This window comes from Molothrus aeneus, chromosome Z (genome assembly GCF_037042795.1).
Source record: "Molothrus aeneus isolate 106 chromosome Z, BPBGC_Maene_1.0, whole genome shotgun sequence".
Classification (NCBI taxonomy): Eukaryota; Metazoa; Chordata; class Aves; order Passeriformes; family Icteridae; genus Molothrus; species Molothrus aeneus.
Genome location: NC_089680.1, coordinates 9709089 through 9725442, shown reverse-complemented (window position 1 = coordinate 9725442; position 16354 = coordinate 9709089). Strand labels below are relative to the sequence as shown.

Genomic DNA, 16354 nt, shown 5'->3' with positions numbered 1-16354 from the left:
GCTCTGCTGAGACCCACCTGGAGCACTGCATCCAGCCCTGGGCTCCCAGCACAGGAGGGACAGGGACCTGCTGGAGCCAGTCCAGAGGAGGCCACCAAGGTGATCAGAGGGATGGAGCAGCTCTGCTGCAAGGAAAGGCTGACAAAATTAGGATTGTTCAGCCTGTAGAAGAGAAGGCTTCAGGGAGACCTTATGGAACCTTCCACTTCCTATAGAGGCTACAAGAGAACTGGAGAGGGACTTTAGATGAGAGCATGAAATGACAGGACAAGGGAAAATGGGCAGCTTTGGATCAGGTATTGGGGAAAAATTCTTTACTGTGAGGGTGATGGGATTTGGTGAAAACTATGTCTAATGGAACAGAGCTTTTGGGGAGAACTAGTTTCTATGGCCAGGGTGAAAGAAATTGGGAGAGGAGTTTAAATTGTGCAATGAACAGGATGAGGTGCTGCTCCTGTAGCTGTGCTGCCTGGCAGCACAGCTACAGGAATAAAACACGTGTATGCCTGTGCATTTGAGGCATAGGTGCAAGATGCAGCAGACACAGTAGTGTGTAAATGTGCTGGAATCGAACACTGGAAGTGTTTGAGAGACTCTGGGAAGGTGGGCAGTACACAAAATTCCCTCCTCCCACACCCTTTCCAGAACAGCTTCAATTCCACAAGTTTCTGTGTATCTGGTTTCTCACTAGTAGAACCATTGCAGGCCTTGTGCTTCAAGGTTTGTCTCATGCAGGAAATTTAATATATTCTGGTTTTAATTGATTATATCAGCTTGTGAAAGCTTTCCAGTATTTTTTGACTGGCTTTGAAAGAAATAAAAGCAGTGGACACTTAGGTGGCATTTGAAAAAAACAACAAAAGTCCTAGTGAAATTCATAGGTGTTTAATGACTTTGTGGTATTGAACTTGGCCACCCTGTTTATGTATTTTAATGCCTTTTTTTAGTTGCAGCAAAAACTGTTTAAAACATTTTTCAGGTAGTCTTACATTCCATAAATTTTTATAACCTACTTTTAAAACCCATTGGTGTCTCTGGCTCTGATGGTAATGATTTTCAAAATCCAGTGTCTTTAGGTTAAGCTTTATGTAGATCATCATCTCTGATTAAACTTTTTTATTACTTTTCCATTTTGTCAACAGATTTATTTACCTGGTTTGAGTGCCATGAACCTTCAACTTACTTTTTCTAAAAGGCTGTGTTGCTGTAAAACTCTGCTGGTGTTTGTAGGACTACTTTGCTTCCTTATTTAGTTATAAGGTGTCAACTTTAATAGTGATTGAGATTTGCTGACTCCTTAGTATTGCTTGCTTTATATTTTTGTTTTTGTTTTTGTTTTTTTTTTTCAGATAACAGTACAGACTTCTGGGCAACTGATGTGAAATGGTTTTCATTACTGGAGAGCACAAACTGGCTAGAAATAATCAGGTTTGCTGTATCTTCAGCTTTCTGTGTTTCAAATTGTTGGTAATTGCATTTGTAGTGGGTTTTTTAGCTAGTTTCTTGAAATGGAATTCTTTACTGCCAGTAGGAAAAAAAATTAAGACAGGCTTATGGTCCCATTTATATATCTTATTTCTGCAACTTGAGACAGTGTTTTTAACAGTGCAGATTTGTGTTAAGTGTTCCACTTTAAAGGATATGAGAAGTAGCAGATCATTCCAATTACAATTCTTCCAGAGAGCCAGTTAAAAATACAGATTCAATAATTTCCATCCTGCATTGTCACCTTCTTTCCAAACTCAAGAATCCTGTTTGTTTCTTGTGTGAAACTATTCTATGTCTCTGACTGGCCTTGCCATTCTTCTCTGTACTCTCTACTTCTGTAATGTCCTTTAGGGTGAGATGAAGTGCAGTGTTCAAGATGTTAGTCCACCAAAGATTTATAAAATGACATGTCTTCTCAGTTTTGTCCCCTTTTTGTGCTGATTGTTCCTTAAGTTCTCTTTTCTTCTTTCAGCAGTCCACAGTGAGTAAGTGTTGGAATGGTGTTGGCTAACTTGAGGCTTGTTCTAGTGGAATGTTGAGGAGTTTTGTTTTCAATGTTACTTTGTGCTAACTGTTTTGTCTGTCAGTTTATTCTGTAATCAGCTAATTACCATGGAGTGCTTCTGCAGTCAGTTCCAGTCCCTCTGGTCTTAATAACAATCCATAAATATTGATAGTTATTAACTTGTTAATCCAGAATTTAAATGTATTTATTGAAAGGTTCTAGTGAAGACCATATATGTTGAGAAATTCATTGACATAATGAAGATCACAGGTAGCTGTAAAAGCCAGGCTGGGTTCCTATCCTTAGGTTGTTTTGAGACTGGTCATTTCCATACTTGGATCCAGCTGGTTCCTGGATCAGCCTGTTCTTGGCTTTTGTAGTTAGTAGGAATGCTTTGTCACATGTTCTGGATGATAGAACAAAGAAGAATCTGACAATTCCACACTTAAGAAATAAACTGTCCACTTTTCTTAGTGACCTAAGATATTGCAAGAATCCAAATTTGTGTACAGGCTTTTGCTAAGAATAACTAATTTTATGAAAATTTAGATCTAGAAACCAACAATGTTACATCTGGTTTTATGTGATCTGTAATTCCACTCAGTCTTCCTTGTGTAATAATGTTCTCTGTATAACTTTTGTCAGAATGTTTACAAGAGCTGATTGCTCATTCTTCCCTCTCTCTCTTGAAAGCAGATTTTGGAAGAAATGTAGAATGTAGTATGTTAGAACATAAATATGGTGATGTTGGCTCTTTCCAGGAAAAAGATCTGGTTCTTAGCAATTGTAATACTTTGGTGTGTGATGGCTGCTGTTGATCCAGAATAACATAGTGTATCATAGCAACTGAAAATGCATGGTTAATGGCCAGATAAAATGTTCTTGAAGCTGAGCAGTTCTTAGTTTACACAAACTGAGCATGGGTATTGTGTTTTAAAGAACTAGTGAAGTTTCAATTATGGCATTCTAACCCTGTCTAGGGGAAACTAATATAAGAAACTTCACTCAACTTTTCCTGTACCAAAACAGGAGAGTCTTGAAGAAAGCCATAGAAGTTGCTGAGTGTCTGGAAATACAGCATACAAATGTTCTCCTCATAGGTAAGAATTTAATGAGATAATCTACTTCAAAATGAATTTAAACAAATCAGTATATAGGACTAAGCTGTCTAATTATGGTAGAGACTTGCTAAAATTCTTAGAGCACTCAAGTAAGACACCTTTATCTCCTACATTTCTGGAAATACTTCCTGTAGTTAAAGAAAATGTGGTAAGCACAATTCCAGGATATGAATGAAAAAGCTGCTGATAAATTGGCAGGAGAGTCTTGCATAAAGAAGAGGTAACATTCCTGTTTCCCAGTTTATTTTATTTAAGGTCTCTTAGGCTCTTTGCTGTATTTTAAGTGGCACAGGAACCATATCCATACAAAGGACCGGTAATATGAAAACTTTGAAAAATAACCTTTATATTTTCTAGATACATGTTGGATATTCTGCAGACTCTTTATTAAAAATACATGGAATAATATACTTACTGTAAACATGTTGAGCAGTTTATTTTCCTAGACTGAGTAATCACATGTAAAACCAAATCTCAAGTTAACCATTAAGTGACTCCTAGATTGGTAATTTAGTTGAGTTTTTCACACATATTGCCATTTGAGAAACCTAGCACAGGCAAGAGGTTTTTTCTGGAGGCACCTTTTGGAAAGGTGAAGACTGTATGTTGCATGAGGAGGCAGTTTCACACCTTCTGAAAAGAGGTGTGGAGTGTAGGAAGGGTAAGGACACATGGCTGGGCTGAGGGGCAGTGTGTGCTTGTGGGAGACTGAAGGGCACAGGCAAGTTACAGCAGTAAGTGTTGGGGCTTGCAGGTTTTATTGTCAAAGTACTTTTCTAGGATAAGTGTGTAAGTAACCTTAAATTTGGAATCATGGATTAACTTCTCTGACTTGCAAAAATGTCTGTGCTGCTCTGATCCTGAAATACAATTTTGTTTATGTGAACATGGCAATGCTTTGCTTTCTTACATAATGTTTGAGAAATGACTCAGTGTAGAATGTGGTTTCTGTTCTCCTTTGTAGAAGAGAGTGCTACTGATCTGTGCTGTGTAATCTCGAGCCTGGTTCAAGTGATGATGGATTCATACAGCAGAACAAAGTCAGGGTTTCAGAGCCTTATTCAGAAGGAGTGGGTGATTGGAGGACATAGCTTTTTGGATCGCTGTAACCACTTACACAAAAGTGAGAAAGAGGAGGTAAAAATTTTTTAATTGCTTTCCTTACTTACTATTTATAAGCTTACTCAGCGTGAAGAGGGATTTACCTGTTAGTCCAGAAGTTCCAGTTACTCTGAGGATCTTCTGTTTTGTTTTATGGGTTGATGTTTGTACAGTGTCACTGTTTTTGCTGTTTAGAGGTCAGCAATGGCTTTATTATTAAAGAGAACAAATGAAAAATTTCCCAGTCTTGGAATCTTTTGAAAGTCATGTATCCTGTGCCCTTGGAGACTTGTGTTAAATGGTAGTAGCATCTATAGAAATAACTCAAGTTAATTGCCTATTCCTGTCACATCTGGAGATCAACTTTTTACTGTCTTGCTTTGGGACTAGATTAGATTGCTATTCAAATAGGTGTAAACTGACTTATTCTGATCAAGAGTTGATATAAACTAGTTTTGCTTTGCCACCTTTAAAAGGCTGCATAGTGGCAACTTTTAAATTCAGAGTAGAAAGTGCTCATCTCTTCTGTCAATAATTGGCCAAGGATAGCTCAGATTCTTCAAATTTCAGCCAAATGTACATGCAGCAGTTCTGTATTTAATCAGGCTTCTTGCCTTAAGATTTGTATTTGGATACACTTGATACTATAAAATAAATAGTTTTCATGGTGGAACAATTTAAACTTTTTCTGAAACTGATGAAATATTTTGTTTACTTAGGCTCCTGTTTTTCTGCTCCTGCTAAATTGTGTTTGGCAGCTGGTACAACAGTATCCTCCAGCATTTGAGTTCACAGAAACTTACTTAACTGTCTTGTCAGACAGCCTCTATGTGCCTATTTTTAGCACTTTCTTCTTCAACTCTCAACATCAAAGAGACACTAATAAGGTAAGGGTTTGGTATTTTGTGGATGTGGTGTGTTGTAGAATGAGTTTGACCAACAAACAAGGAACACTCAAGAAAAAGCAATTCCCAACAGCACCTTTTTCCTTACTTATTGAACTGCCTTGAAGGGTGAACAAGTGCAATTTTGGCTATAGGGAGGCAAGTTCAGGACATAGGAGTTTATGATGACAGAAGGAATACATTACCTGTAATATGTAGCTGCAGTTGTATGTTTAATGCCCTTCAGTGAAATTGGAGCTCCTTAACCCTCAAGGAATATCCAGCTGTCTGGCAGAATAAATTATCTATGAAATTCTTGTATAGTATATTCTGTTGTATTCCAAAATCAACATCTCCTGAACGTTGATTTATATTTGGTTCATGCTCTTCTCTAGCCTAAGAAGCTGGGAGCAATGGGAGTATCCTCTGCAAGGCTGCACAGAGACTAAAGGAAAAAGTGAAGATTACTGTCTTTTATACAAATAGATTGTTGATCGCAAAATCTAGACCAGTAGCACTGCATGACTGCAGTTCCAGCTTTTGGTGTTTGGAATCGTAATGTGCCGCCTGTGTTTGAGGAATTCAACTGTCTGTCTCTTGTCCAAGTTTCAAAATATCTTTTTTTCTGAGAATATTTAACTTTATTTTCATCTGTGAAAGTCTGATTGCACTGTTGTTCAGTTATTGAACACATAGAAAGCAAAAGTGTTGTTGCAACTCTGTGGCCTTTTTTCTAAAAAGCCAGTTTCTTTATTTCACCTTGACTTAGTCAGGATTCCCTTCTAGCAGTATTAAATGTGACCTGTTTGTTTTGGCAGAGTGGGGAAAGCCTCAAGACACAAAGTGGTCCTTTCAGATTCCTTACTGTGTGGGACTGGTCTGTGCAGTTTGACCCCAAGGCCCTGGCTTTCCTGAACAACCCTCTTTATGCAGAGAAACCAAAACCAGATAGAAGTCAACGGAAGACTGCACGGTTCAAAGTAAGATATGTGCTGCTGAACTGGTTTTTCAGTTCTAGAAATATTTTGCACATCTTATTTCAAATGTTCTCACAGTGAAAGTATTGGTGCAGACTTTTTTAAATTGACAAAATACTCATATACCTCAGACGCACCTGGATTTAAGAACCCAGTTTGCATGCACTACAATTGTAAATAACACTTTTATAGTTCATAGCCATGAAGTTAGGGATTCTTTTTCTTCATACTTCTGTGCAAGTCTGTTGGTAAGTCATGAGATTTAATATTCAGGTGAGTTGCAATGATGTGTTTGAAGGGAGCTAATTTAGTTGTTCCATGGAGTCCCTGACTGAAATACATAGGTTTGTGATTGCCTCCCTAATTTTAACTGGAGTGTGTGTGTGCACTTGGAGTGGGAGGGGAACCAACAGCAGCAAAAAAACTCTGGGGTATGGAGGATTATGGATGGACCACCTCATTATTGGCACGTAGCTCAAATTCAGGGAAAAATTTTTGGAGTAGCCTCTTTCAATTGCAATTCATTGGTAAATTCTGTCCTGTATAAAGCATTCTCATGTGAGACACTGCCAGTATGATCTACAGCGTTTATCTGAGATGCAGTGAGGGACCACTGGATAAAAACCTAGAAATCAGAGAGCACTTTATTTATAACTAGCTTAAACTAAACATGGACACTGGCAATACTTAAATGTAAGCAAAGGGTTTGGCTTTTTCAAAGACAATTGCTTTAGTGGTGTTACTTTTGGTTAGCAGGGAAGGAAGCTGGCAACACTCAGTATGCTCTGTAAAGTACTTGATGTACTGAATAATAACAATTTAAACACAGCCACTGCTTTTCTATATAGATCAAATGACTATTGCTTGCAAGAGTCTCCTGAATACAACTTTGTTTTTCTTCCTCTTAAAACTGCTTTCTGAAGTCCCATTGCATTAATATTATCTGAGTATTTTGCCTTTTTTCCTCTCTTAAAGCATCAACGGCAACTTTCTTTGCCACTGACACAGGCAAAGCCTTCCACGAAGAGAGGATTTTTCAGGGAGGAAACAGATCATTTAATTAAAAACATTCTGGGTAAAAGAATTGGCAAGTTCATAAATTCTTCAGATGAGCCCCCTAACAGCTTAAGGGAGTTTTATGATAGCTGGCATAGCAAACCTGTCGACTACCATGGTCTTCTGCTGCCGCGCATCGACGGCCCCGAAATCAAAGTCTGGGCACAGCGTTACCTACGATGGATTCCTGAGGCCCAGCTCCATGGTGGTGGAACAATAGCTACAGCTGCCAAGATTTTGGACTTGATGGAGGAAGTGCAAAGCCTGCAGGTGAAAATGGATGAAGAACACAGTCAGGCTGTTTCTGGAGATGTACATTCTGTTCCCTTGCTGAGAAATTCTGCCCGTTTGTCATCCTTGTTTCCATTTGCTTTACTGCAGAGACAGTCTGTCAAACCAGCTTTACCTACTAGCACCTGGAAAGACTTGGAAGATGAGGATGACTTGGTCAAGAGGGATGATGAATTTGTTGATCTAAGTGGGGATATGTTATAACATGTATATAGATTACAGTATGGATTGTATGTGGCTAAGCACTGAGTTTTAAATGTTTTGCTGTATCTTCATATAAGGAACTTGAGTATCTGCAAACTGTTTAATGGGTTTGTGGGGTTAAAAATCCTTGATTGGAAAGAACTAGTTGCTATAATTAACTGAGCATGTTTTGAACTTCCATTTCTAACAATGTTTATTGCAGAACCATATTTTTAGCATAGGTGAAATAAAAATGGAAGTGTTGGCTGTAGTAACAACATGGCCACTCTTTAAAAAAAAAAAAAGAAAAACAGCAAAAGAATACTCTCTGCTGTAAAGGTAAATGATAAATGCACATGGCAACAAGCATGCTATCTTAACATCCCTTTCCCCGTACTGGGAGTGGAGTACTGTGATTTGCAAATTCCTCCCACATGTAAACAGTGAAAGATGCAACTAACTGTGCACTCACAAGTCAGCTTTTGACAGCTGAGGAATACTCTTGTGGTCACCAGGGGTTTTCTGTCTGCTGTTGGATCAACAGAAGTCGTGTGCTTGCCCCTTCCCCTTTGTCAGTGTTGGTCTGTGTGGTGTCATGGTCACAGGTTGCCTGCTGTGAGCCTGTGCATGCACTTAGCTCAAGGGTCAGATGCAAGAGCTTAATGACACATTTCAAGTTGTAATGTATGGCTGCTGTTCTACATGCCCTTGCTGCCTTGGAATTTTATGTTTGCTCTTAATTTTAACGAATGAGATTTCAATTTGCCATGAGTATGTTTTCTCCTTTAAGTAGAGGGAGACTTTCATTGGAACTTTTCCCCCACTGATGCCCGTTGCCTTTAAGGCTTTCTGTAGCTTGCACTGAGACTCTCCACATAGCAGGGAAGACTCTTTTCCTGTAGTTCTGCAGTGAGGCAGGATTTGCAGTCTGTTACCACTTGTCATGAGTTGGTGGTACAGCTTATGAATGTGGTGTTTATAGAACACTCGTGTCCTCTTGCTGGATGTAATAACAGTACCTCAGTGAAAGAAGCCATAAAGAAATGCCTGTTGACTTGGATCTACTGTGTGTATGTTTATACAAATTTTTACTGCAAATAATTATCCTTTGTAAAGCTGAATATTTGACTGTCAGATCTGTTTTTAACCCTTAAATTCTGTAATACCCCAAGAATGGATTGAAGTCGTAAAATCAGTTACACTGAGAGGTTTACACATTGAATATTTTTCTCTGTTCTCATAACAATTTAGAAATCCATGCTGGAAAACTTAGCTGGTGGATAAACTGTTGCTTAAATTTGATCAGCTCAGTGAAACTTGGGGATATTAAACTTTTGTTACTGACTTATCACTTCATACTGAGTTGTATTAATATACAGCAACAATTAATCAGCAGCCCTCTAAAAACAAATTCTCATAACTGGGAAAGGGGAGAGCTTGATGCAGCTATGCCAAACTGAAGCTTTCCAGCTCTTAATTGCCTTAAAGTCTTAGTGCGAGGACAATACTTGAGTTTGTAGCGTTTTATTTAAAAATACAGTAGTACTATGCTTTCTTCTGTGATATTTACAGCTAGCACTTGCTAGAATGGGCTGTACAGCACATTTCCTTCAGACTTAGTTGTAATTCATGTGACTCATGTATGCAATAACACTTTGCATGTTGAATGAGCAGTGTATTATTACAGTGAAGAAATACTTGTCCTTCTAAGGTCATTTGTGTTCAAGGGTGGAGTTTTTTAAACACTGCCATAAAAAAAAATTAAAATGATTTTCTATACTTTTGATCAAACTGTTGTAATGTTTCAGTTATGAAGATTACATACTTGTATTAAAGAACAGATGTTGGACATCTTATTTGTACATAAGTTATCAGAAATATATATAGAAGAAAAGTATATATCTGGAATTGAACATGGAAACACTTCTAATGTAGAGTAAATACCATTGTTGCTGGTTTTCTGCACTGAAGGATTGGAAATATACTTCATATTTATACTCCAGGCTTTTGTTTATACCTCCAAGTTTAACACTGAATGCAAGCTAGCAGTTTTTCAGGTTTCTATCTTCTTTTTCCTTCTTTTGATTAAATATTGTTACTTCTCTCCAGGCTGTTTGAAGAGTGTCAATAAAATATACTTTGAACTATTCATCGTGAGATAAGAATGTATGTTTAAGGTCCACATTGCAAGTGATGCACTAAATACAGCAGACTTGACAATCTGCAGTGGCAAGGCTTTTCTGGTTATATCCTGATTTTTACAGACTATTATGGGGAAGCTGTCCAGTTTTGATCTGGCTGTACTTCTGATGCCCCCAATGCAGGAGAGAGGGCAGTTCAGTGCAATGAAGCAGGATGGCTGTGGGAAGTTAAAGGTGATCTAGAAATTGACTGCAGATTGTCTGTATTTGGGGCATTATTAAAGAGTGTTTGTTTCTTAGCAATATAATTGCTTAGTGTTGTTGTCTTAGCAATATACTTCCCCCACATCCAGGGTGAAATTTGTTCTTGTATTGTTACACTAAGCCACTTGAAGTTGCCACAGGGGGGTATTTCTCAAACCAGATGTGTGTTTGATGTGGACTAAGGTGGCCACAGTAAGCTGTGGAGTACAGCTTGTACTTGTGATTTTAACATTCCACTTTTTTCAAGACACTACAAATTGCTAGCCCCTGGTCAAAGGCAGCACTAGTACAAATCACACATTAAAACCCCTTGAACATTACAGGACTGTGCCAGCTTTGTTCTTGAAGCCCTACACAGCAATAGCTGTGGGTCATGTTGTACCACAAGGTGTGCCTCTGCCTCACCCACAGCTGCTAAGGACCAGCAATTGTACTTTGACCGCTTGGCTTTGATTTAGGGCTGCATTCACTATTGAAAAGGCACAGCTATTGATGTGTAGCATAAAGGAATGCAAACATGTACTTCATTAAGGTGTTTACAGCCAGCTTGCCCTCCTGATTTTTTGCTCCAGCTGAAGCTTTTTCCATTTGTGCCTGAAGCGCAGAAGCATAATTTATTACAGAGGCAGGTGAATACTTTCTGATGATGATTTCTTACAATGGATTCGTTTTGTCACAGCAGAGGTCACCTTCATTCTAAACTACCTGGAGACCTCATGCAGTATTTACAGCTGGGTGCTCCTTCACAAAGAGCTAGGTTTTGCATAAATCTCTAAAAATTGTGTGAAGGACTTAATTTTCTGGGATAGGAAGGAGTTTTGAGTAGTGAGCTTAGCTGAGTCTGAAAAAAGCATTCTGTGTACAGAACTATACCTGCTTTTCCAGGGTAAATTGGAGAGGGTGAGGAGTGGAAGGGGCAAAAAAACCCTTTTTAGGGTGTCTTGCTTCCTTTTTCTTGGTTTGTAGTAAAGTCAACGTGACAAATGCTTTTTGCCAGCATTTGCAGGATGACAGAACTTGGTTGGATAATAGACTTAACTTGGAGAGGAGTGGACACAGAAGATAAGGAGAGCTGATACTTGAGCTGGAGAGACAGTTACATGGGGAGGGCACCACCATGTTAAGTACAAAGGCAATGGGGTTCTTCAGCGTGTGTTAGCAGGGCATGGCTAGACATTTACACACAGTTCTGAGCCCCAAAGGGCTCCCTCTGCTTGGGTGGTCAGTTTGACTGGGGTCACTGCTTTAAAAGTGCTGTGGAGGCTGAGAAGATGTAATAGAGGACTGCTGCTATCTTGGCAAGTGTTTGGAGGGGCATGGATGCTCAGTGCTGCCCTGGTTTGGCTGCTGTGGAGCCCTGCTGGTGTTCAATCATAGCATGTTTCTCTGCTTTCAGCAAGCATTTGTTTTCCCTGGTTTTCATGTAGCAACCCAGTAAAACAAATAGGCACTTAACTTAATGTTATACCTCGCTTTAAGCAGGTGAATAAGACATGCCTAGGAAATGCATTTGTAAATTTTTCTTGTGAAAAATTTTGCAGACCTAGCAAGACTGATTTCCTGTGGTCTTGACTTTATGGCCAGACCACTCAATTTTGTCCTTTCTTCTGACATTTCCTGCCCTTGCCCATGCCAGAACATCTTCGGTCTCCGTCCATCTCCTCCCTGTTCCTAAATCATGTGCTGTTCCAGCAGTTCATAGGTTTGTCACCACTGCCAATTTGCTGGACAATTCAAAAGCTGTGACTCAGGTTCTGGGGGGCCAGGTAATGCTCATGACTTGACATGGCCTGGTCATGTAGCCTCCAGATTGCCTGTTGGAATCTACCAACTTATGAAATAATTTTTTTGTCAAATGCCATCAAAATTATTTACTCGTTTTCAAAGCTGGTGATGGATGAAACGTTGATTAGATGCCTGGTGTCGTTAGTAAGGAAATCAGGGTAGGAGAATGCAACAGAAACCTCTGTACCTGCAGCTCAGGCTTGATCCAAATCTGAAGTTCTCAAGCTGAAAGCAATGCTTCTCTCAAATAGGAAAATCTGCTCATTTACAGTCAAGTCAGGTATCCCAGTTTTCTCTTCAATTTTTTTTAATCTTGCATTTTGTCTGTTTCTGGGTCCTGAAATAAAATTTTCATTATACTGTAGAAGCCAAAATTCAGTTTATTTCCTGGAAACCAGCTGATATTTCTACAAGTTCTGAAACTTACAAACTTTATTGCTGTTTGAAGAAAATTTCCAATTAAGAACAGCTAACACTACTAGAAATAATGTACAGTTTTGCTAATAGAGTGTAAACCTTCAAGTCTTCTTAAGACTTTTAAAAGTCAGAACTCTGTGGGCTCACTTTGCAATCAGTGGGACTAATTTCCTTTTGTTTCAGAGACATTAATTGAAAGTATGTTTATGCATGAATGTGATGACAGAGATGCTAATTTCATGTAGAGAGTGTAAGTGCCCTTGCTTTATGTTTTGGTGATGCAAGAATATATTTCCACTCTCACTCTGACCCCAATTCATAAATCAAAACAGAATGCTCCTCACCACCCTTCTTGAGTTCACTGTACACATGAACCCAGTTAGTTTCCTACAAGCCACTTACTGTATTTTCCAGTTTCCCATCCCAGACTTTCCACAGTGGAGTCACCATTAGAAAATATGTCTTCCTTTTCTGATGGTTGTTCATTTAACTTTGGAAAATACTGGTTTTATACCCACCAGCTGCACTTAGCTTTTCCTTTTGCAGGAGGTGGTGGGAATATTTGAAAGCCAGATGAGAAGTACTACAGATGACTTAAGCAGTTCTCAAAGTACAAGGTCTCTTACTTCGTTACCAATACAGAGCATGGTTGTTCGGGAAGTTGCATTTTTATTTTATTGTTATTATTGTCATTATTATTATTATGTTATTGTTATTATTTAGAGTGAGTAAAATCCTCCTGCACAGCACTTTTTCACAAACAAAAACTGCATGAAAGAAAAATGTTTTCTAGGGCAGCATATCTCCTGTAAATTCAGGGCTTTGTTGTGATGGTGCCTGCACAAGTGACAGCAGAACAATGGTCTGTTCTCCCAGCAGGTTTGCTGCTGGGTTACACCCGATCTGCAGCAAATGCAAGGAGCTGCCAGAGGGAGTCCTGCTAATCACTGCCCAGCAGTGCCCTCACGCTGCTGCTTGCCATCAAATTTTATGGAAATCAGTGTTTTCCTTTTGTGGATTAGCTTTCCATCAGATCAGCTCCTTTATCCAAATCACCCCATGGGGATGCAGGGGGAAACAAGAGGAGCACACAGTTTGAGGATGCCCCTCTGACTTGGCAGCCCCCAGTCAGAGCAGATGAGGTGAAAGGTGGAACCACAGGTGCTGGAAAAGTCACTCTCCAGCTGCTGTAGTGCTGGAAAAGAGATAAATCCTGGGAACCACCTCTAATGTGCAGCGAGCTGAAATGCTGTAAACAGCACGCATGGCCAACTCCAACTATGTAACACTTCTGAGGGAAAACAAAAAGACAGGGAAGAAAGAAGCACAATCCAAACCAGCTGTGTTTCTGTGTTTTGAGGTTGCCTGTAGAAGCCTTACAGGATGATTTAAAGTACAGCTGCATTGGATCTCACCTGTAAGTAAGGTGAGCAAACCCAGTGAACTCAGCTTATGGCCATCAAACACGTCCTGATGCTCTTCAGGCCTGTAGTTCCTTAGGCTGTGCTTTGGTTGGGCTGGCAGAGTCTTAAATACCATTTTGCTGCCTGGGCTGTGAGCAAGCAGTGATTGAGGGCAGCTGCTGAAAAGCAAATATCGTGTTCTGACTTGTAATCTAAAAACAGCCATTGCTCAGAAGGTGGTTTTGGATTCCTGGTGCGTTCCTGCTGTTCTCTTCAGAGCTTCAGCCACACATAGGTGAGCTGGCTGGTTACTCCCCCACACTCCTTTAGCATATTTCACTTACTTACTTCTCATTTGTATTTAGGTTTAATGCAGGTGACCTGCTTTGTCTATAATCTGCCCATTATCTCTCTCAGTTGTAGAATTTAGTACTTTCTCTAATTTTCCATGAAAATTTATCTGCCTAATGTTGTTCTGAACGCAATGGTCCTTTTTATGATTCAAATTGCAGCTGAATAGCTGTCTGGCAGAAATGATGATAAAAAGGGCAAGTAAGAGAAAAGAAATACAGTAATAGGAAAACCATTACTCAATGACTTGGAATTAAGTAGAGGCTGCATGAATATGGCAAATGTCCGGAGTTCTACAGGCAATAATGAATGCTAGAAACAGCTGAAATACAATTACCAGGGGTCCAGAATGATTTAGGCAGCAGGAAATGACTGAACATAAACTTCTTTTACAATCTTTGGGTCTTATTAAAGTAGTAATAGTATTTCTTGTGCTGGTTGCAGACATTAATATTCTGTCTAGGTTGATGGACATCCTTCTCCTCCTTGGACATTTTCCCTCTCAGTTATTAATATACAGCTTGCTGCCTTTCAGCTCCAGCCTCAGAAGGAAAATGTCTCCTCATCTGCAACACACGAAGGAGGGAAAAGTTGACTGACATCTTTGCATTTGTTAGGGAAGCATTGTAAATCGGTGTTCCCTGCCAAGAAATTTATTTTGAAAAGTTACATTTAGTCAGTAAAATAACACCCAAATGTGCCAAACTAGAGTTGAAAAAACGTAAATGTAATCATAGGACTGAAAAGGAATTCTTTAATACAGCTGAACTGAAGAAAGGAAAGAAGAATTAACTTTTTCCATGGACAGGTGGGGGAAAAGACACACTGGTCGGCTGTGCCCCTGCAGGCCCTGCAGGCCCAGGGGGGAGCAGAGATCCACCTGCAGCCCCTGGAGGAGCCACAGCAGAGCAGGTGGATGTGCCTGAAGGAGGCTGTGACCCCATGGGAAGCCCGTGCTGGAGCAGGCTCCTGGCAGGGGCTGTGGCCTGTGCAGAGCAGCCCTCACTGGAGCAGGCTCCTGGCAGGAGCTGTGGCCTGTGCAGAGCAGCCCTCACTGGAGCAGGCTCCTGGCAGGAGCTGTGGCCTGTGCAGAGCAGCCCCTCACTGGAGCAGGCTCCTGGCAGGAGCTGTGGCCTGTGCAGAGCAGCCCTCACTGGAGCAGGCTCCTGGCAGGAGCTGTGGCCCCAGTGTGGGCCCGCAGTGGAGCAGCCTGTTCCTGAGGGACTGCACCCTCAGGTGGAGAGACCTGTGCTGGAACATTCCATGAAGAATGTTCCAACAGTCTCTGGGAAAGACCTTGGAGAAGTCCATGGAGGACTGTCTCACTGGAAGGAACCCCACACTGGAGCAGTGGAAGAGTCTGAGGAGTCCTCCCAGTGATAAAGGAGCAGCAGGGACAAAATGTGATGAATTGATTTCATCCTCAATTCCCTGTCCCCTTGTGTCATGGGGGGAGTGAAACCATGAATGAAGCTGAGGCAGGGAAACCATGAATGAAGCTGAGCCTTGGAAAAGAGGGGGGCATGCCCTCCTTAAAAAGGAGAAGGCCTTTTTAAGATTCATTCTTACTTCTTGTTAAACAACTCTGATTTAATTGGCAGTAAGTTAAATTAACATCTGTGGGTATTAACCCATTTACCATCACCAGTGGTGGTAACTGGTGAGTGACCTCTCCCTGTCCTTATCCCAACCCACAAACCTTTAATTTTATGTTCTATCCCTGCCCTGTTGAGGAGAGGAGTGACAGAGTGGCCTTGGCAGGCAGTGTCCAGCCAAGGCCAACCCACCACAAACACTTAAACACAACTTCACCCCTCAACAGCATCTCTTCAACTGTGTGAGCTTTTTGAAAACATTTATAGCAGGATTTTCAGTCCCTTTAGGTATGGCTGAGTATGGAGATTTTTGAAGGAATTTTGAATGAGTTAGAGATATCTGAGTTTTTTAGATGAAGTAATTTACTTTTTTTATCTTTTATATAGACAGGAAGGGTAAGTTTGGCCCACATTCTTACTGTATGGCTCAGAAGGTCAAAAGACCCTTAGCTGTAAGACATTTTAAGGATTTATTGACCAATAAAATGCTGTTAAAAAGGATATTTATGTTTTTGACTCAATGCTTCAATTTTTCGTCTTACAGACTCATGTTACAGTGTAAGCTTTCTTAGTCAATCATGTATAATACACAAACCTACAGTACTGCATTCTAAACTTCTTGTTTACCTTTGTAACTACTTTTATTTTCTCTATATCCTAAACTCCAAAATTCTTAACCTTCTTCTCCTTAATTCAACATGTCTCTGCTTCAAACCATAAATCCACATTCTTGCTTTTAGTACCTAAGTTTGGAAGCCTTTTCCAAGGTCTCAAATCAAATCCTGTTTTTAA

At 40.1% G+C, this 16354-nt stretch overlaps 1 protein-coding gene across 1 annotated transcript in view; it reads left to right on the top strand.

Moving 5' to 3' along the window:
• MTMR12 (myotubularin related protein 12) overlaps positions 1 to 9757 on the top strand; it is a 33099-nt gene extending 23342 nt beyond the window's left edge. Inside the window, exons 11-16 of the mRNA XM_066569017.1 lie at positions 1350 to 1428; positions 3023 to 3093; positions 4079 to 4251; positions 4935 to 5102; positions 5918 to 6079; positions 7052 to 9757. Coding sequence (XP_066425114.1) covers positions 1350 to 1428; positions 3023 to 3093; positions 4079 to 4251; positions 4935 to 5102; positions 5918 to 6079; positions 7052 to 7627 — 1229 coding nt within the window. The 3' untranslated portion in view covers positions 7628 to 9757. The remainder of the gene's footprint in view (positions 1 to 1349; positions 1429 to 3022; positions 3094 to 4078; positions 4252 to 4934; positions 5103 to 5917; positions 6080 to 7051) is intronic.
• Positions 9758 to 16354: the final 6597 nt, after the last annotated feature.